Source organism: Micropterus dolomieu, linkage group LG13 (genome assembly GCF_021292245.1).
Source record: "Micropterus dolomieu isolate WLL.071019.BEF.003 ecotype Adirondacks linkage group LG13, ASM2129224v1, whole genome shotgun sequence".
NCBI lineage: Eukaryota > Metazoa > Chordata > Actinopteri > Centrarchiformes > Centrarchidae > Micropterus > Micropterus dolomieu.
In genome coordinates this window covers 7,370,640-7,391,814 of record NC_060162.1, presented here as the reverse complement: position 1 = coordinate 7,391,814, position 21,175 = coordinate 7,370,640, and the positions used below count along the sequence as shown (strand labels likewise).

Below are 21,175 nucleotides of genomic sequence, written 5' to 3'. Positions count from 1 at the left end.
TCCTCTAGTCCACTTTAAAAGCCATAGATAGTTTCAGTCCAGGCTAGCTTCTCCAAGCTTATACAGCAGTCCAAATACAGTATTGGGTAGGTGATGTATTTTTTGCAGTTAAAATAAATGTTCCAGGAGACAATTAAATCACAATTTCTCTATATAATTATGTGCACAAAACTGGTTTGGTAGACAATGATATGTGCGCTTAGGGTGCAGAATTGCATAAAGTTAAATAAAATACGTTTTAATCAAAATTTTTGTTTACTAAAGTGATTATGCATTTCCTTAATTTCCTGCAGGACAGATACAATTACCATCAAATGAAAAGACGCACCAAACAACATAACTAAGAGGAGTTTATGGGACTTTGGAGTAGTCGGTGTTTACACTTACGGCAACTAAAGACGTGGCAGGTGCAACTGCCCCCTTAAAAAAAGCCATCAACACAGCATTATGCTACCTGACCTACATAAACGCAACCTCAGCTGCACCACACCACCCACCTCAGAGAATCGGGGGTCATCTGGAGCAACAAAGTTACAGAACATGGACAAGCACAGGAAAAGTGATCGAACTACAAACTGAAGAGAGGTTTACCTTTTCTCCAACAGAACCAGGGTTTCCAATACCACCAGGAGGTCCCTGAGGACCATCGGCTCCTGGGGGTCCTGAGGGGCCTCTGGGACCAGGAGGACCGGGTGGACCCTACACAGAGGAGAGGATATAGTCTAATGAATAAAGACACTTCAGCTGCAAACTTGTAATGTAACCTATTGGATAATAACACAGTCACTTAAAAAGTTTAAAAATCTGTATTCTCAATCAAGCCCTTACCATTTGACCAACGTCTCCAGTTTCACCTTTCTCACCAGGTGGACCAGGCAAGCCCTGAGGAGTTAATCATATTGTCTCAATGTTTCTTAATGATAACATTTGACCATAGTTCATCAGTGTGTTTCTGATTGCAGTTCACACCTGCAGCCCGACTGGGCCTGGAGGTCCGGGGAATCCTCTTGATCCTTCATCTCCCTTTTGGCCAAATAGACCCTGCTGACCTCTGGGACCAGGCTCACCATCTGCACCCTGAAGTGGTCACAATCAGGAGATACACGGGTTGTTGGCTCTGCTGGTCTAACAGATGCAGTAGATGAGGCGTTGAATGATCTTAACACCAAATGAAAACCAGACACTTACAGCAGGACCAGGTGCTCCAACAGGTCCTTGAGGGCCGGTAGGACCAGGTGGACCCTGCAGAGGAGAAGGAACACATCAAAAGGACGATCAACGATCATATCCTTCACTACTCAAACCTTTTAAAACCCATGAATCTAAATGAATTAGCCTTACGATCGCAGGCTGCAAAATTATATATTTATGATAACGCTGCAAATAAACAACTTACATGTTCTCCTTTGTCACCCTTGCTTCCTTTCTGGCCTGGCTCTCCAAGCTCTCCCTGTGGAACAAAATGATCAGTGTGAAATGAAGACATATGAAATTGTGGCAAGTGGCAGGGAGATAAAATGTAACAATGAATAAAGTTAAATTATTACACTCCCCAGAACAGAAACTGACATTTCAAAGCACGATAAAAACCTACACTCAGCTAAATCCCACCTTTGATAAAACATTTTTTTGACATCTGTCTATGGATATTTGAAGCACATCTCGAGTTCTCTGACAAATGATGACATATATAGATGACATCTGAGGGGAGCTTATCATGAGTGTTGAGTCACTGGCGCTACTAGCAGCCAAAACAGAATAATCAGTCCCATCTCAACCTGCCTGCACCAGCATTCCCAGAGCGAAGAACCTTGCACCATTCTTTCGAAGCCTCCACATGCTGTGGGTGTTTGGAGAAATAATGTTAATAACGGCCTAAGCCAAAGGCATTTACTTTTGGGTTTGAGTCAGACAATGCTTTTTGTGAGGCAGTATTAGTCTCTTAAAAATAAAGGTCTTGGAGTTGTTTGCTGACTTATCATGAGAAAGTGTCTATATGTGTGTAAACATTAGCTTGCTAGATCCTTTTTATCTGCATGGCAAATACCCTCTTTATTCTCTGTGTCCGTCTGCACCGCGGGGACCATTGTAAGGCCAGTTAAGAGCTGAGGCGTTCTTCAAAGGATAAGAGATTATCCTCTGAGTATCTCCGTGGCTGATCTTCCTGCAAATGTTTTTAGAGAGGATGAGGCGTTGTTCTCACTTCTGAATACTGGAGGGTCACTTTCACGTATTCTGTCATTGCCACAAAATCCTTCCCTCTCCTCGGTCTGTTGGTATGGAAGGGAACAAAGCTAAAACAAGGCAGGTTTGCCTTTTAAAGATCTGTTAATCGATGTAAACTCTGTCAGACAAATTCCCCTTAGAGCGTTTAAGGTCACAGGGAAAAACAAGAGAAGGTATCTGGCTTAGAGCTCAACTGCAAAGTTTAGTGTCTATGTTAGGTCGTAAGTGTACGTGATCTGTATATTAGTGTGTGTGCTCAAAAAATTAAAGCTCCCATGCAGCTTTACTAAATTTTATTATATTTCTCTTCACTTGGAGGAGAACACATGAAAATGGGCTCACTTTGTCGCCGTCCTCCCCAGGTGGTCCAGGAGGTCCTCCAGGTCCTGGCAGACCCACAGGTCCCTGAATGCCATCTCTTCCAGCTGGGCCTTGAGGTCCTTTCTCTCCCTGAAATATTTGTTCATAATACCATGTTGTCAGCCATGCTTAATCTGTGAAATGTTTCTGTATGTTGCAGAAATCTCTATAATATGATATTCTTACCGGTCCGCCTTTCTCTCCAGCAGGGCCTGGAGGTCCCTGGGGGCCAGGACGTCCAGGCAGACCTGTAGGTCCGGCTGGGCCAGCAGGACCACGCTCACCAGGAGAACCCTACAGCACCAACGCACAGCAATAAGAGTAACTGAGCAAAAAATATCAAAGACATCAAAGTTTTAACACTGAAACATAATCACTACTATCAGGCATATCTACCCTACCAAATAGGTCAGACCTCTCTTATGTAAGTAGCTGACTGTGCATATCATTATATTATGTAAGCGCCTGGAACAACTGAGGGTGGAAACTTTGCTATGAAGATAATTCCCATAGATGGAGACAGAATCTGGAAGGTGAGAGCGAGAGTGAGAGAATGAAAGAGACAAACTGAGGATGCGGATGCAGTAAATTGTACTCACAGCAGGGCCAGGTGGGCCGTGTGGACCCTCATTCCCTTTTAGGCCGTGGGCCCCCTGCAGAACAAAATAAAATGAAGCCTTCAGAAAACAAACACATCTGTTGGGGAAGCACACTTCCTGTCTTACACTGGACTCCCTATCTTCAAACAAGCTCAGCATGAGACGGAAAACCTCCTATAGTCCCAAGAGTGGAGGCTGAGAGCAGACAGGAAGAACAGTGACTTGCCAGAACTGCTGCAAACATCGATTTTCATTACAAAAGAACAGGTGTATCGCATCATTTCTGCATTCTAGAGTTAAACAAAAAGCTGTTTCTGCCATTGATTTCTGTCTAACAACTCAGCAGTAAGAAAATAGCAAGAATTGCATAACTACAAGGACACGACTTTGTCAAGTTAGAATAAAAAAAAATTAAATAAAAAAAATAAACAGCCCAGAGCACACTGTTCCTCTTCTGAAGCCCACTCAGGGATCCAATATCATGTCTGTTTCTTGAAGTTTACCACAGTTTTACAACAATTTAATAGCCCAGGACTATTATGCAATATCCAAGCTGTGAGAGATATTGAATTTGTGTGATGCTACTGTACTGAGCAAAAGGCAATACTAACCACAGGGCCAGGAAGACCTCTCTCTCCAGGGAATCCTCTTGCCCCAGGTGGGCCATCCTTACCTGCTGGGCCAGCAGGACCAGGGTCACCCTGTAGGTCAAAGCAAAATGCCATTAACCCTATGAATTCGGTGTTAGGGTCTTTTTATTTTTATGTTCCAAATTCCACTTTAAATTAATAACTTCCAGTTATTACAGGTATGTATAACGCTGATGGGGGCACTAAAAAGATAAAATATAAAAGCTTCAGGATTCACCTTGGCTCCTTCTTTCCCTGCAGCTCCGGGTAGACCCTGCTCACCAGGTGGGCCTGGGGGTCCAGGGTGGCCCCGATCTCCCATTGGTCCAGTCTCACCTGTTGGTCCCTACAATTAAAAAATAAATAAGTAATATCACGGATGCTACAGCATAAAGCCCAATTGCAGAGGAGGTGCGAAGAAGAGAAACACTGTGAGCAAAATCAGCAATTTAATACAAAATTTTACAATTTCTCGATCTATTACAAAACGTGGCTTGGAGAAGCAGAGCATTTGCTGTGTGGGAGGCCTACTAGTCATTAAGGCCACATACAGCTCCGTTATCATCAGTGCTCTCAGCTGGCTTTAGCAGAGCGGCTGGGAGGGAAAGTCTGTTAAATGTTTATGCATAATGGATGAAGAGACCATTACTAATTTCAAAGAGGATAAACAACACTTAAGGCATGGCTCGTGAGATATAGGTATGAGGATAAATACATTGTTTTGTCCAGTAGACAAAATGGTGAGAGTGTTCTGGCAAATTTTAATGATCACTTGTAGATTTCTGTTGACTTTTTGTGCACACACATTTTGAACAATACATGCACAACACATGTTTTTTTAAATCTTTCAACACTAATTAATACAAACATTTTTTTGCCCTGTTGAGAACTTAATGGAGATTTGTCTCTGTGCAAAGAAATACTATCAATATACAAATATAAACCATATGTGATAATACATGTGAGGCAGCAATATGGTCAGTGACTGTGACTCACCTGAGGTCCAACCACGCCTGGAGGACCAGGAGGGCCGGTCTTCCCTTGGAATCCCTGTGTATGTGAAGACACAACAGAACGGTCACATAACTGACTCTGCAGAAAACAGATGAAGAGCTGAGTAATCAGACTGGTTTACTCACAGTCTCTCCTCTCTGTCCAGGATGTCCAGGCAGTCCGTCTTTCCCTGCAGGTCCCTGAGAAATACATACAAATCTATAAATGCCAGTGTACAGGATGACAAAGGAAAAGGCATGATGGGTTTGCATGCAGAACGGTGTGTTGTATATGAGTTTGGACTCACAGGGGGGCCCTTTCCGCCTGGGAAGCCTGTTGGTCCCTGAGGCCCTGGCAGACCCTGGAAAAAACAACAAATGATTCCTGGTTTATAACCAGTTGTCTCTTATGTGAACCAATATATGTTATGAGAATAAAGTGAACCTTGATGACAGTGTGATGGTACATACCCTCTCACCGGGAGGTCCTGGTGGGCCGTCATTTCCTGAGTTACCCTGATGAGACAAAATAAGGAGTAAATGGTAAACTTGTACCACAATATATGAGAGAAAGTGGTCGTGAAATATTTTACGCACCTTTGGTCCAGCTTTTCCTGTTGGTCCTCTTGGTCCCCTCTCTCCTCGAGGCCCCTTGAGAAAAAAACAAAGTGATTCAAATCACAGAAAGGATCCCAGGAGGTATTTGTGACATGAAAATATGACGCTTCAAGGCTGAATCGGTGTGGGTTCCCCTCAAACATTGCCCAGGTTGAACCTCCATTTTCACTCAGGTGCCAAGCTCGCCATCTGTATATAAGCACGAGTCTGCTGAGTAAGACTAACCGTTGGTCCTCTCTGTCCGCGTGGGCCAGACTTTCCTGCTGTTCCCTGTGGACACGAAGAACACACACAATGATCAAAGGGGTGACACTCACATCATTTAGAGACTGCATCCTCTAGAAGGATGAATCTAATGCCAGCAGACAGTAACATCTGAACACATTTCAACAGAATTGAGCCATTTATGAGCTCTGTGATAATCTTTTATCATTAATAAATAATTATGAATTACCAGTTTCAAAATTACCATCAATATTTATCACCACTTACATTAGATTCAGTACTATCTCAGTATAGCACATTTTAATAAGCAATAATGCACAATATAATGATTTTAAAGCACCATTACCACTACAGTGGCTGCATACAACTTTAATGAGAAAAAACAATTATATCTTATGTGTGGCTTTTAAGTTTTTATACAAGCACTGTGAACGTATGTTAATGGCACTATTATCCCTTTTTGTCTGGGAGCTTGGTCTCATAAACTTCACAAATGTTTTGTGAAGATGAAAAGCTTTTTGTGCTTTGCTCCACTCGTGGTGAAAAACCATTACTCTTGCAGGCAAGCTAATGGCCCATCACTTAAACAAAGAAAATGAAACATTGCTTAACTACCACAAAGTGATAAACAATGCTTTCGGTTGTTCGAAATGAGTTGTGTAAGTGGTAATGAAGAAGAAACGCAATCGTCTTTCTGTCCTTGGTAAAAATCTTTATTTTAGAGCCATGCAACTTCCTCTAGGTTGATAAATCTGAAGCAGGGACAGAAGCCTGTCTCCATCGCTACGTCAGTATCGATCCAACCCTTGTAGGAATGAGAAGAATAATAAGAAGTCTATCTGACATACCCGAGTTCCTTTCTCTCCATTGGCGCCAGGGAAACCTTGGAAACCCTGAGATCCCTGTGTTGGACAAAGAGAGCAATTAATCATTTGAGAGACAAACCTTAAATATTGTATCCTTTGTTTATTCCCTGAGATATCCCTAGAATATTAAATGCAACAGGATATTAAATGCACCATAAATAACAGTGTTTTATTCTGGTCATATCAGGATCTGAGGGCTGACACCAAAAGGCATATTCAAATCCCCGGCTCTTTGATCAGGGAGGTTCAAGCATGTCCAGTTGTCAGACTGCGGCTTTGTCCCGGAGAGGCTAAAGGATGAGCCATCAAAAGTTCAGCAAAGCAGCCGTAACATGCACATGTACAGTATGCATTTTCCATTCTCTTTTAAAACACACACAGAAATATGCATGAGTGTAGTGACACTTGTGCTGAAAAAACTGTCCCTTATCAATAGGGTTTTAGGGCTTCTCTATACTGTAATCTGTGAACTAAAGACAGTATTTTTAGAAATACATGTATATCGGCAATTACCTTTGGTCCTTGTCTTCCTGGGTATCCTGGCAATCCGGGAACTCCAAGTTTACCCTGTAAATGAGTGAATTTTTGATTCACTTGAAAGGCTGCTCTAGTGATTTAGCATTCCATAAATTTGGGGGACTCATTAGAGACACATTAAAAAAACACAATGGTCAAAATGAATTTAAAAAAGACACATATCTTTTAACTTTCAGTCTTTAGTATGTCAAGCTCCAAAAATCCTGGATCCTACAACTCCCATAATACAACTCAACATCTTATGAGCTTATCCTCCTTAATGCATTCACTTCCATAATGCATGGTGCTTGTGATGCATACATTAAATATATGAGAGACTTTGTACATGAAATATAGTCCTTTGTGGGTTCAGCTAATACAGCTAAAATAATAAATAATTATCAGTTTCTACACAGCATTCATATAAAAATCAGTATCATTATACTGTACTGTACATTTGTACAGCTGTGAATGTAAACAAATAGAATAGTAGTCTTACTCTAGTTGTAAAACTACATTGAAATGTGAACGAGCACCTGCAAATCACCGCAGCAATTATTAGAACCGCCTCAGTGTTAGATTGTTAGAAATGCCTGCTGCACAGGCTCTAATTAAAAAGGAAAATGACTCAGCTGTTACCTCATGGGTGATCCAGATACAGACCAGCGTCTACATCTACAATGCAGTGTTACTGCGATAATGCAAATATATGTAAAACTCAGATTCAGAACAAGCACTTTAATATAAGGAGAAAGCTGTATAAATAATAAACATGTGCACTGTTGAACATAACAGTACAGTTTTCACTCCAACTTTGGCTAATGACTTGCCAAATCAGATTGTGCACAAGTTTGTTAGCACAGTATCAATAATACTCAACATCTGTTCAAGCCTTTAGCAAAAAACCATTAAGAGGCTGCATCCTCTGGAAAAGAATGAGGTTTTGGGGGGGGTGGTTGTTTTTTTAACCACAAAATGGCTTAAGTACTGTCAGCACAAGCTTACCCAGTGTTCAATTTAACAATAAAGAATGTTAAGAACTGAATCCATTTTATGCTCCCAGCTGGTTCAAGATCAGCAGCAATGAAATATTGGCTTCTGTTCAGAAAAGAACGATCGGAAAAACTATTTTCCTTGTTAAGCCCTGCTGAGCTATCATTCTAGATCAAACATGACTAATGATACAAAATGGTTTTTTACTCTGTTTTATTAGTGAGTGTAAAATGTAGGCCAGAGACACACTATCTGTGAGATATCTTTTGGTTGTGAAGGCAAACTGGCAAAAGGAGCTTACCTTCTCACCAGTTGGGCCAATAGGACCAGCATCTCCTGGGAGACCTGAGCGGCCCTTTGGTCCCTCAGGACCATCTTCTCCTCTGGGTCCTGCTGATCCAAGCTCTCCCTGGAAAGCACAGGAAGCACAACAATTACATGTCGTATACTTCAACATGATGCACTAGATCCAACTACATGGAGTTTCCTTGTACATTGTTGACATTTTACTCACAACATATATCCTTGTATATCCTTGAGGCCTGACAAACATGTATTACAAACAATGTATTTCCTTAAAATACATTTTGGGTGTACTGTATATTTTAATATTTGAATTGTTTAGATAATGTACACACAAGCTAGCACTTTTCTTCTTTTCTGCCTTTTGCTGGTGCATTACTACATTTCTGGGCGCATTATTGCTGTAGCATGAAAAAATGCACACTTGCAATACTGCACTACCATACTGTACCATTAAAGGCCCTGAATACCTATTCTCTCAATCAGCTTTTTACTAAGAGCAATGGTGTCCTACATGAATGCAACAGTTTAAGTAATTCACATGAGAGATTTCTGTATTTGTTTTTTGTCTGTGCTCTTCTTATTGGTCTGAAGTGGGTGGGGCTGAGCTAGAAAAAAAGGTGATGTCAAGTATTTTCATTCACCAATCAGGATGTAGCAGTATTTGATTCTATGTCTGATGACAGTTTGGGGGTTGTTTACTTATGTCGCCACATGAATGTCAATTTGAAAAGATTTGAAACCAAGTTCTCAGCAGGGACATATGAAGCTATCCAATATATGTATATTTTCATGTAATAGCTCGTCATATTAAGAAAGAAATTATTCATATTTTGTATTGTATACATTGTATTAGATCATTCTTTTGCCACCTAGATAACATATTTTTGTTGTTGAGCAGATAAGTCCTTCTATTCACAATAATTCAGGTTGGATTTTAAAACAGTTGTGAGTGTAACGTTTCTTTAAAAAAAAAGAAGCCTCAAAGCAGTTAACGATCCTGTTATTGCTTCTCTCTGTACGTGTGCTCCCTTTCTACCAGGACACACACAAAATGACAGAGTACAAACTCGCTCTGACAAGCAGTCACTGCGACGGAGACCCAGTGGCGTGTGAAAGGTATCTAGTTAAAGGCTTGTGCAGAATTGAACAAGCAAGCGAGTGCGCGCGCACACACCCACACTCAAGTACAAATAAAACGGCATCAAGCAAACTGTACTTGACTCACACTTGCAAGCTCATCAAAGAGAACACTTTAAATTGAGCACACACACACAGGCACACACTTTTCGTAGGCATGCTTAAAAATGAGTCATTTAGATTCTAGTCCATGTCTGTTTCCTCCAGAGCAGAGGGCCTCCTCAAATCCTTGCTTTCATCTGGATCTGCTACATCTCCAGAGGAAAACAGGCTGGAGCCCCATGTCTCTCTCTCGGGTTTGAAGGGGTTTAAAGTGCCATTGACTTCCTTTCTGTAGTCGGCTGGCTTTAGACAGCCTGGACTGGGGGTTAGATGTTTGAAGTACGAGCTAGGGCGAGTAATGTTTCTCCATGTAAAAGATGGTTTTCCTACTATTTAACATTGTAAATCCCTAATGCAGTTTGTAGAAGGAAGCTGTTCCTGTTACACTTGTGCTTTTCTCCTGAAGTTGTTCGAGGTTCAGACTGACTGGAAAGTGGCAGAGGGGGTAGAAAAGGAATTGGTCACGTAAACACATACGCCCATACACATACTAAAAGCTGGCGATAGGAACAACAAACACCTTATGCTTGCTCATTACCCACAATTCCACAGTTGTCACAGAGGCCTAGGCCTTGAGGGGCTAATGTGTCAGGAGTACTTTCACTTAGTTCAGGTAAAGGTCACCCCAAACAAAAGTAAGCCCCCAAAACAATTTGAGTTACAGTGGTCTAATTACTTACGCGATAGACATGTCCTGCTGAGTAAAATATAAACAAAGAAGTCTTACCCTGTCACCCTTGATACCCATATCTCCCTTGAAGCCAGGGAAGCCGTCTTCTCCCTGGCAGGAGAATAAAGGAGACAGAGAGGTAATGAAGGAGAAAGAAAGGGATAATGCAGATGTTGAAACAATTTGTGGTATTCATACACACTCAAAGACGAGCGCACACATACACGCACAGACATGGGGTCTTGGCGAGATCCCCTGTTGCCATAGAAACTCTAGATCGCCTATTTTTCGTCTGTACCAGCACAATTCAGATCAGTTTTACAGGATTTCATTGAGATCATCATTAGCAAGAAACATTTAATGCAATACCACTACTACCATGATTATCACCACCATTAATGTTCAGTATAATTCGTACAAGTGCGACAATTTCTCCAAAGTTCAAAGTTTCTTCCTTTCACACATTTGCTTTCTTAGACTTTCTAAACCAATGGTCTGAGCTCTCTTACCTTTTCTCCCTTGGTTCCTTTAAGACCACGTACACCATCGGCTCCCTGTGATGCATGAACAGACAGACGTTACAGGCCAAAAAGGTCCATATTGGACAAACAGTAGGGATTTGTAGAACATTCAGGGCTGGACAATAAAACAATAACAAAAGAATAACAATAACTTTCACCGTATAATTTTTTTCAATAACAATATAACAAATGTTCAATAAATATTGAATAAATGTTTGATTTTATTCACTTGAATCAAACAAAAATAAGGTCTTATTTTGTTTATTAAAATGTTTATTTGTTGAGAAAAAAGGACTGAAAAAAGTTTTTACTTGATTTTACACGTGCATATTTGATGACAAAGATTTTATCATAATTGTTTTGAATGTTCTACCTCAGATTTGTGAAGTGATCCACTGTTTGGCCTCAAGTGTTGACCATAAAGAAGAGTTTAAACCACAGTTAACCATCAGGTTTCTTCAACTTTCACTCAGGAGCAAAAATCAGCCTTTGCTGGGTGCTACGGAGGGTATAAAGCATTTAGATGTGTTTTATTTTTGTAGTTTAGAATGTAACTATGAAAGCAATTCAAATACTCTTAACTACTTTTCTTTCGTCTGATCTTCCCAGAGAGAGCAGACACTTCAGACATGTAACAGGGCCATTGCTAGCTAGAAGTCAAGCTCCTTGTGTCATCTCATCTCTCAGTGGAAGCTTTAATGATTGGTTCAATCACAACCTCATCCCAAGACGTTATTTAATTGGATTTCTTTTGTCTTGGTTTTATCAGCTACTGATGACAGCCAACAAGGGAGGAGCTGTGCGCCTTTAGCCGTTATCAGCCCCTGTGACTAACCTTAGTGCCATGTAACAGGGGGACTGTTAGCTAGAAGTCAAGCCACTTGTGTGATCCCCTCTCTCAGTGAAAGCTTTAATGATCTGAGCAAAGTGATGTAAGATCTGAAAAGCTGACCTTCCTGTCTTAATCTTTGTATCACTAAGATCATTTTTAAGTCTCTGTGACAAAAGCAGATGTCATTGAACCATTCCAGACTTTATAGGGAAGGTAATTTAGCAGGAAACTAGGCCTTTTAATTTATGAAACAACAGCTTTTTACAAAGTCACAGTAGTTGTTGGACAAACCTTGGAATTAATAACAGAGCTTTTTTCCCCCAGAGACATTTAAATAAGATAATAGGCAAATATTAGTCCATAAGAGTTGGTAATTGCAGGGCACCACTAGCTGATGATATCACAAATTAATTTCTTAATGGTTGATAATCATCTCACCTTCACACCTCGGGGCCCAGGATAACCAATGGGTCCTTGAGGGCCAGCAGGGCCCTGGGGAAATAGATGTTTGGTGAGAGCTTGTAGCACACACACAATTACAGTACACACATGCACCCACAGTGTTAATGCCTACATTAATGCAAAATGTTTTATGCAAATGTGTCTCAACTAGGACGAAGGGAGGGGAAAGAAACTTAGAAAAGCATAAATAAATTCAGAAAAGAAAAAATCCAGAAGTAAGATAGAATAGAGAAAGAAATACAACTTACCATGTGCCCTTTCTCTCCAGAAGGCCCCTCCTTTCCAGGGTGACCCTGTGAATTATTAAGAGAAATATTATTGCATCTCATTTCAGAATAATTACAACCATAAATACTACAAAACCCCTATAACTGAGGGATTACGTTGTAAAACTATGGGAGGAAGTATCAAACTGGAAAATTGGAATAAGGGCCTTTGGAGTTCAATCTCATTCAGGATTTTTATCCTTAATGCACAGTATTATAGAGCTATTACTGAGCTCTAAAAACCAAAACTGCCGTTTTGGGACTTTACAATACATACATACACAAAAACCCTAACCCATCTAATATGGATGTACAGTAAAAAGAAAAAGAAAAAACGGTTGGAAGGAAATTGATTGCATTCTCATGAGACAAAGGAGTTCTGCAAAGAGGACAGAAATGAGGGGCAAAGATGGTGCACTGAGAGAGAGAATATTACGATTGATAGAAGATGGTGGAATGGTTGAATTAAAAAAGCTGAGTGTGTAAATCGTGGACAGCTATTGCTATTCAAAAAAGACTCTCAAAGCCATTAAAGGACCAGCTGACTTTGTACAGTGTTCGCTCCCCTCAATCTCTCTTTCCTCTCTTTCATCAAATCCCTCATATTTGTTCCCACCATCTCCGTGTATCTTTTTACTTTCACTGCATATTCATATTTGACAGCCCCTCTCATCTCCGTCTCTCTTAGGGGCCACCTGGAGCCTTCGAAGACACATCTGCCATTAGCACAGGTGTCTTCTTTGCGGTCTGTGCAAAGATGGGTAAGAGAGTGTTTGCACCTATATGCCTGTGTGGGGGTGGGTTGTTCCACTGTTCACACAGCTGTGGTAATGTGTTGTCTCATGCATATGTTTGGGCCAAATAATTATCTCAGTGTGTTTTGAAAGTGTTAAGTGGTTATAAAACACTAACATTCTATGTACTGCTTTGGAAATATTGTTTCTCACAGTTATGCCGATTATAACTGGCAAATTATCAAAAGGAAATACAGAAAGGCAGAAAGAGAAAAGCTGTTGCTACTTGTATACATTTCGGATATGGAGTATTATAAACTCACCGGTGGACCATCAGCTCCTGGCATTCCTGGCAAGCCTGGCTTTCCAGTAGGACCCTGCATAGAAGATGTTAGGGCAAATCAGACAAAGTAGGCCAACACATCAAAGGTTAAAGGCATCATAAGAGTCTGTAAAAACAAGACTAAGGGGTCTATAGCCACGCTAGAGGCTCTGTGAGGCTGTAGGTACAGTGGTGTTTTGAGCAAAATGCTTATGTCAGCATGCTAACATGCTCACAACGACAATGCTAACATGCTGATGTTTAAATCACCCAGATCATCCAGTAAGTCTGTGTTTTTATGATCAATGATCAACCTGACCTGGACTACTGAAGACCTCTTTGAACCAACAGTTTCAAATAAACAGTTTACTCCATTCAATTTTGCTTCATCAAATAGCACAGCCTTCTAGTATTTTATTCATTATCAGGAAAAACACAATACCTACATTATTCATTCTCAAAATCCAGCACTCTCATAATAAACTGAATACCCTCTACATAAGCTGGCAAATGTGATTTAGCTGAAATTGGATTAAAATGTATCAGGATTAAAATCTATCTGTACTGTCGACTAGGCACTATTTGGTCCTGCTTTGGGGATGTTTTTGCATAATAGTGTGATAAGCATTTGGAACTGAATAAGATAGCAACTTGGCTCATGCAAATGAATCAGACTATTTCCTGCAATTTTATAGATTTGGGGTCTGTGTTTATTAACATTTTATCATGATGGTAGTATTTTTTCCTGTGGAGTTGCAGATATTGTTATAGTTGTTTGCTTATCATGTGGTATCTTACCTTCTCTCCTGGAGGTCCGATGGCTCCTTGGGGCCCTGGAAGTCCCTGTGGAAAGGATACAGAATCCTCAGAACACTTTATTTGATGGATGAAAGAAACACCTAATGTCAGACAGCCTGTTCATCACTGACCTGGGCACCTGGGTTGCCTTGCTGTCCAGGAGGTCCTGGCTCTCCTTGAGGTCCCTGAAAGAAAATGATGCACATTTTAGAAACCTCATTATAAATACAAAGCTTTATTACTTTTTTTACCGGAGTAAAACCTCCCTTGTGAAGGATGTCAAGAGTGATTTGTTGCTCCATATGGTCCATTAAAAATGAAATGTTGCTCTGAACAGATATAAATTAGAAGCTGTCCAACAGCGCATCACTGCATTATTACCTTCTTATACCTAAACAGGCCATAACATGAGACAAATTGCACCATTTCTTGCTCTGGCTCAATGTAGAAGCCACACACACACTAACACAGACACACAGTACACACTCTTTCATCTACTTCCCTACTGAAAGACACTGCTGAACCACAAACACAAAACACTTTCCCTCTCAAATAACTGGCAATCAATTATGTTGCCCAAGTCCAAGAGTCTGGGAAAGCTGTTGATCTTCCATCTCTACCTAGTTGGAACATTCCCAACAGAACAGACAAGCTGCTCCAGCCAGGTATTCTCTCATTATGGCCAGGCGGTACAAGAAATTGACCTGGAATGATACAACTGGCCATGGTGGACTGCTCAAATGGATCTAAACACAGCCAGTCTATTCTTCATTATCTGCTAAGTATCTTCTGATTGTACTGGTGTATGTGTGTGCCTGCGTGCGTGCATGTGTGTGTTTGTGTGCGTGTGTGTGTGTGTGAGAGTGTAAGGGAGAGAGAGGGCTCAGGTTGAGGATAAAATAGAAAGAAAGAGACGAAAATGAAAATGGTGCATTTTTAAACCCTATGATAGTTGTGTGTGTTTTTTTGTTTTCATCTGGGAAATGGAGAATGTCTCATACTGAATATAGGAATTTCATTAATTGCAGCTTCACTTACTATGTTTCCTTTGGGCCCAGGGTGGCCATCCATTCCAGTAACACCCTACAGAAGATGAGATGGACACAACATTTAGCACATATAAGGGCAGGCAAGCAAATCTGTAATAAACTAAAACAATTAGTATTTTGGTTGCACTTCTAGCTGATAAATGTCACTCTTAGCTGTAGACAAATTAAAAAAGGTGTTTGTAAACCACACTTTGGCTTTTGCATCTGCACCATGTGAATTTGAAGTATGATTTATTGTTTTGGGAATCTCTCCATCCTGCACAGGGATCGCAGTTCAAAATAAGCTACTTGATTGATGTGCACTGTCCGTGCTAAATTGAATCTGTTCAAACAATATAAACATTAGGTTTAAGCTTTGCTCTGATGTAGACACTTGTCTGAAAGGCTGAAGTTAAACTCAATAACATGTGCTACTCTTTGTGTACGCTGTCTGAAATATATTGAGTTTTCTATTTCCCTGTGGGTGTTGTTTGCAGTGTCTTTTGTTCTTGTTGCCTACGAGATGGCAAAAAAAAATTTTATTTTGCTCTCTAAACAGTAAATCTATTGTAACAGCATGGTTATGAAAAGGTGAGAGGAGGGAGGTGGGAGACTCACAGGGGGCCCAGGAGGTCCCTGAGGTCCTTTTGGTCCCAGCAAACCACGGGGCCCCTAGGAAAAAAGGAGGGAAATAAGGTTGAGAATGATATCGCACCTGTGAAAGGATTGATGAATTATTAAACACGTTCAGCTAAATCAAGTTTCAACATTATACTTCTGGAAACAACCTAACTTCCCGAATGTCCTTGAGGATGTTCTACAGAGTCAGACTGTGAGGGAAAGCTGAAACCCCTTCTTTTATCCCTTTACTACACATTCGTTCCCCTCAGCTATGCCTATCAAACAATGCTTTGAATTCCTGTGTTTTGCCTTACAGCTACAGTTACCTAACATGAGGTATTGTCCTGGCAGGGTGAATTCAAACCAATGTAGCACACCCTGGTGGACAAAATAAATCATGACAGTAGATATAAGGGTCTTTCTGTTGGTTTCTCCTTCCCTCTTTTTCTCCCCCTCCATGGGGAATATCCTGCCTGTGAGAGTGGGAGGCTATTATAACCAGCTTGATGTGAGCTGCCTGCATTTCTCACCTCCAAAGATTCGCTTGTATAGATGAAGCAGTACCAAAGCCTGATCAACACACACTTTCCAGCAGTATAAGGCAAAAAAAAAATCTCCATTTATAAGAATATGAACAGTGGCTGCAGTCTGCAAATGATATATGATATCATCAGACCACATGATTGTTCGCTAACACAGTGACATGTTGAGAGCGGGGCCCGAGCTCTCAACTCTATAATGCAATCTCTCAGTGTAAGACTGAATGGTAATACGTGTGATCACTCACTGGTTCACCAGGAAGTCCCCTGGGTCCGATCTCTCCATCATCTCCCTGGGAAAGAGAGAGAGCGGGTCAGAATGTGGAACAGATAGTGAATGATAATGGAGGTGAAAGTGAGGATGTGTGTGTGTTACAAGGATCAAGAGATAATGGGAAGGCACAAAGAAAAAGCAGGGGAAGAGGGGATCAGATTACATCAGCTGTAGGTAATGAGGATGGTGAGGGAGATCAGAAGCAGATAAAAGTGTGCATAGATAAAAAATATATTATATATTAAGGAGAAAACTGAGTGAGAAAGGGGAGAGGAAGAGGAAGTAAAAATCCGGGGTGCTGACATAAAGGTGAGTTTGGTAAGAGGAAGAAGTAATTTCTGTCTTTATGCAGCATAACAATAACGGTCATGAGATGCGATACATCAGACACGAGCATACATCTTCTATTTCTTTAGTTCTACCAGCCAGAAAATAAAGGAAAAAACAATCTTACCCTCTCTCCATCCTCCCCAGGGCCGCCAGGAGGTCCAGCGGGGCCAGGTTCACCCTATAACAACAACCATTTAGATATAAAAGTGGCACACATCAAAACAAATACACACACTTGCACACTACACAAAGACACACTTTTCATAGCATCACAAACAACTTACTCTGTGTCCCTTTTCACCAGGAAGTCCAGCCAAACCATCAAACCCTCTGTCTCCCTGGAGAGCAAAGACAAAACAAGTTGCATACCTCTTGTACAGGCTTCAAGAACACACATTCTGACTGGCATTATGACATATGGTGCAATGACATGCATAATGAATATGGTAGACAAGGTACCTTGGGTCCAGACTGTCCTGGCATGCCCCTGGCACCATCGGATCCAGAACGACCCTGTAAAAGTAACAGCAGTTACATAACATGACTGTTAACAGATCAGTAGGATCACTGCGAATACACTACAAAGACTAGAATATGCCTGGCTTTTAATTCAGCTCTTGGAAATCTATTCCGTAGATTGAGTATCAGAAAGTAATATGTTGCACGCCTTGCTGATTTCTACTCCGACTGTGTCACACTTACCCTTCTGCCAGGCTTTCCAGGTGGTCCAGGGGATCCCAAAGGTCCACGTGGTCCCTGAAACAAAAACACTTTCATTAAACTCAGAGGCATTTCTTTCATTTTCTTTATGTTTCCATCTTGAAAATATCCACTAAAACAAGAAAAGGAAATATCCATCCATCCCTCGGCAACCGCTTATCCTGCGTACAGGGTCGCGGGGGGGCTGGAGCCAATCCCAGCTGACATCGGGCGAAAGGCACCCTGGACAGGTCGCCAGTCCATCGCAGGGCCACACATAGACAAACAACCAGTCACACTCACACCTAAGGACAATTTAGGTTCACCAATCAACCTAGCCTGCATTTCTTTGGACGGTGGGAGGAAGCCGGAGCACCCGGAGAGAACCCACACAGACACAGGGACAACATGCAAACTCCACACAGAAAGGCCGGTACAACTGGGGTTCTAATCTCCCTCACCACCTTGCTGTGAGGCGACAGTGCTAACCGCTGCTCCACCGCGCCGCCCAAAAGGAAATATAACTCTGCTTTTGAGGATTATAAAAATATTGTGTTAGAACTACTGCAATACTACAAGAGTTTAACAATATATGTTATTTTGTTGGGTTTGCTTGGATTTAGTTATTTCTGTTTATTAGAAATACATTTTAACTTTATTTAACATTTTTATATACCGTACCTGAGGACCTGCTTCTCCAGACTCTCCCTTGAGTCCTGCTACACCAGGAGGACCCTGAGAAGAAGACAGAAAAATTTAACATTCAATAGAGGTTTCCAACACAGCTACAAACTGTTCATTTTATGTACTGCGCCCAACAATAACTGATGATCACATTTTTGACATAAAAATTCTATTAATTTTGAGTCTGTGAGGTGATTTGAAATACATACCAGAAGGCCAGGTCTTCCAGTCAAACCCATTGGACCTGTAGGGCCGCGCATAGCCAGCTGAACACGAGAATGAAAAGATTAGCAATTAGATCAAATTATAAACATATTATGGAAAAAAGGTTGTTGTACATTTAGCTGATTTATGATCAAATATAACATGGTTTTAGCCATTTGCGTATGTGTGTGTGTGTGTGTGTGTGTGTGTGTGTGTGCGCGCACTCACAGTGTATTTGTGTCTGTTAATGTGTTCTGTGTGTGAATTTGTATAGTTATTATGCATGCTTGTGAGCAAGGGTAATGAAATGTAACAATGATAATGACACGAATAGTATGAAATACTATGAGTACCAATGATGTATGAAACGTGCTATACAAAGAGAAACAAAAAAAGATGGTTTTAAAACACAGCAAACATTTTATAATATAATATTTTACCAGAATGTACTGTGGCAAACATAAATAAAAACATCTAAACATTAACATAATAATAAGTAAAGTAAGAGAAGCAAGTTTGGAGAATGGAGAAAAAAAACATTCATAAGTATGTACAGTATAATATTAACTACTGCTGTATGATGTGTTTATGTGTGAACTGTTACCCTAGCCTGCTGCATGATGGCTTGCATCTGGGACTCCTGTGCTGACATAGCAGGTCCCTTCTGTCCAGAGTCACCTCCAGCGCTGAATCTGAACTACGGAGGGAATCACAGATTGGTGAGACTTCTCTCCAGCAAAGTTGATACCAGCACACAGCAGGCACCGGAAAAAAGCAAAATTAATAAGGTGGGGAGAAAAAATGTGGAATGAGTTGTTCATTAAGCAAAGCAAAAATTGTAGTTTAAATACTGACATCTATTCCGAACTATATCTCTAGTATTTCTCAAATACAGTGTCCCAATCTTGAATCTATGCCCCAGATGTTAAGCAGCACCAGCCTCCAGCTGCCAAACCAGCAACATCAAAAGGCTGCACCTGCAGGCTATGAGCTTCGAATTCTACTGGCATCTGGTGGTGATGAGCCAGTATTGCACCATAGGTGAATATCCAGGCCTGCGGTGCAACACAGGTTTGTTTGGGCCAGGCATTTTGGGTTGAGTTACAGAGCACAGTCCTCAGGAGGCTGACAGATGCACAGCAACACAACAGCAAAATACTGTGCAGGATTTCACCATCACACAAACACTGTTACCGAGAAGCAAAATACAAACAGTTGATTCAGAACATCAGGGCTGACTCAGATATACTGCAGCTCTGCCACCATACACCAAATGTATCCAGAGCACCAACCTTTCACAACTATTGTGCAAAATCCTACAGTTTCTTCTTCTTGCTACATTTCTGCTGTATTAAGCATTAGCCCTTTGCTATCTTAGTCACAATCAAATATATGCAGCAATTTGTTTTTTTTCTGTCTGCCAATCTGTGAACCTTTTGGTCTGTCTTTGATTCTTTCTCTCCTCATTTTTTTTTTTTTTTTAGCTTTCTGTTATTCCTTCTCCAAAAATGGTTTATTTACTGACATTCCCTTTGCATCATCAGACTTGAACAAAACAGTCTGCTACATTAAATTGTTGCCTAGCAAGGCCAGAGAAAGAGAAAATTCATTATATTTACCAAATCATCATAGAGCAGACTGTAAAGAAAATAAAGAGAAGCTGCATCACTGGTGGATGAATGCAAGTGGGCAATCTAAGCAAAAACATACAGTTGACATTTCAACACAGAGCCAAAATGTCCTCTGGTGAAAGAAGGGTGAAACAACAATGCGTGTTTCTCATTAGGCTTGGAGCTCAAGGATCACATTTCAAGTCGTTCTTTCTGGCAGTGGATACACCAGAAAGACTTGAGTTCCTATCCAGACAGAGCTCGCCACATGGCTCACCCAGACAGCTCTATGGACCCCTGAAACCACAACTTCACATCTGTACAACTAATCAGGTCCAACAGCAGAAGTTTCAGACATCCTCCAAGTACAAGGAAAAAAGGTAGACGAGTAGGAAGTTGTTAGCATGGCTGTGTAACTGTCGCAGGATGCAGCTGAAGCTACAGAGAGAAACAGCATGGCTTTGCTTCCCGTCTAAAACTAGACAACTTCCTGGATGGACATGAGACAGGACAGCATAGATTTTGGCTAAAGGACTCTAGGTACAGAAAGTCCTATAACATGCAGATTTGAGTTTATGGAGTAAAAAGCTGAGAGTGAGCACCATAGGCGATAGAGGGGGGCTTTCTCACTTACTTAACATACCACAAGGGGTTGCTAAAGCACAGATTTAAATGATAAAATATTTGTCAGGAACAGGTCCATTAAAATGGTTTCAAGGGAAACCCCCTTCATTCCACTACGCTGTGAAAACCACATGTTAGAGTTATTGATAAAACAGAAAGATACATCACACTTGGCTTTAAAGGGGGCTAAACAAGCACATTCTGTAAAGCTACATGGGAAAATGTTTTCAGCGCTTTAAGACAGCATTTCCTATTTTGCTATTTTAACTATTCCTTATAACAACTGTAATTTACTTACAGGCAGCATCAGGACAGTTCCAGGGGGTCCTGGCAGACCATCAGCACCAGGAAGGCCAGGACGACCTGGAGGACCCTTAGGCATAAAATA

General features: G+C 41.0%; 1 protein-coding gene across 1 annotated transcript in view; it reads right to left on the bottom strand.

Moving 5' to 3' along the window:
* Positions 1 to 21,175, bottom strand: part of LOC123982192 (collagen alpha-1(V) chain-like) — an 80,763-nt gene that overhangs the window by 18,876 nt on the left and 40,712 nt on the right. Inside the window, exons 12-48 of the mRNA XM_046067611.1 lie at positions 21,086 to 21,160; positions 19,158 to 19,250; positions 18,559 to 18,615; positions 18,347 to 18,400; positions 17,669 to 17,722; positions 17,426 to 17,479; positions 17,251 to 17,304; positions 17,091 to 17,144; positions 16,611 to 16,655; positions 15,821 to 15,874; positions 15,213 to 15,257; positions 14,306 to 14,359; positions 14,175 to 14,219; positions 13,378 to 13,431; positions 12,303 to 12,347; positions 12,031 to 12,084; positions 10,749 to 10,793; positions 10,297 to 10,350; positions 8,326 to 8,433; positions 7,029 to 7,082; positions 6,498 to 6,551; positions 5,650 to 5,694; positions 5,404 to 5,457; positions 5,278 to 5,322; positions 5,115 to 5,168; positions 4,954 to 5,007; positions 4,811 to 4,864; positions 4,053 to 4,160; positions 3,797 to 3,886; positions 3,186 to 3,239; positions 2,773 to 2,880; positions 2,569 to 2,676; positions 1,397 to 1,450; positions 1,189 to 1,242; positions 970 to 1,077; positions 829 to 882; positions 592 to 699 (exon numbers count right to left, since the gene is read on the bottom strand). Coding sequence (XP_045923567.1) covers positions 592 to 699; positions 829 to 882; positions 970 to 1,077; positions 1,189 to 1,242; positions 1,397 to 1,450; positions 2,569 to 2,676; positions 2,773 to 2,880; positions 3,186 to 3,239; positions 3,797 to 3,886; positions 4,053 to 4,160; positions 4,811 to 4,864; positions 4,954 to 5,007; positions 5,115 to 5,168; positions 5,278 to 5,322; positions 5,404 to 5,457; positions 5,650 to 5,694; positions 6,498 to 6,551; positions 7,029 to 7,082; positions 8,326 to 8,433; positions 10,297 to 10,350; positions 10,749 to 10,793; positions 12,031 to 12,084; positions 12,303 to 12,347; positions 13,378 to 13,431; positions 14,175 to 14,219; positions 14,306 to 14,359; positions 15,213 to 15,257; positions 15,821 to 15,874; positions 16,611 to 16,655; positions 17,091 to 17,144; positions 17,251 to 17,304; positions 17,426 to 17,479; positions 17,669 to 17,722; positions 18,347 to 18,400; positions 18,559 to 18,615; positions 19,158 to 19,250; positions 21,086 to 21,160 — 2,358 coding nt within the window. The remainder of the gene's footprint in view (positions 1 to 591; positions 700 to 828; positions 883 to 969; positions 1,078 to 1,188; positions 1,243 to 1,396; positions 1,451 to 2,568; positions 2,677 to 2,772; positions 2,881 to 3,185; positions 3,240 to 3,796; positions 3,887 to 4,052; positions 4,161 to 4,810; positions 4,865 to 4,953; positions 5,008 to 5,114; positions 5,169 to 5,277; positions 5,323 to 5,403; positions 5,458 to 5,649; positions 5,695 to 6,497; positions 6,552 to 7,028; positions 7,083 to 8,325; positions 8,434 to 10,296; positions 10,351 to 10,748; positions 10,794 to 12,030; positions 12,085 to 12,302; positions 12,348 to 13,377; positions 13,432 to 14,174; positions 14,220 to 14,305; positions 14,360 to 15,212; positions 15,258 to 15,820; positions 15,875 to 16,610; positions 16,656 to 17,090; positions 17,145 to 17,250; positions 17,305 to 17,425; positions 17,480 to 17,668; positions 17,723 to 18,346; positions 18,401 to 18,558; positions 18,616 to 19,157; positions 19,251 to 21,085; positions 21,161 to 21,175) is intronic.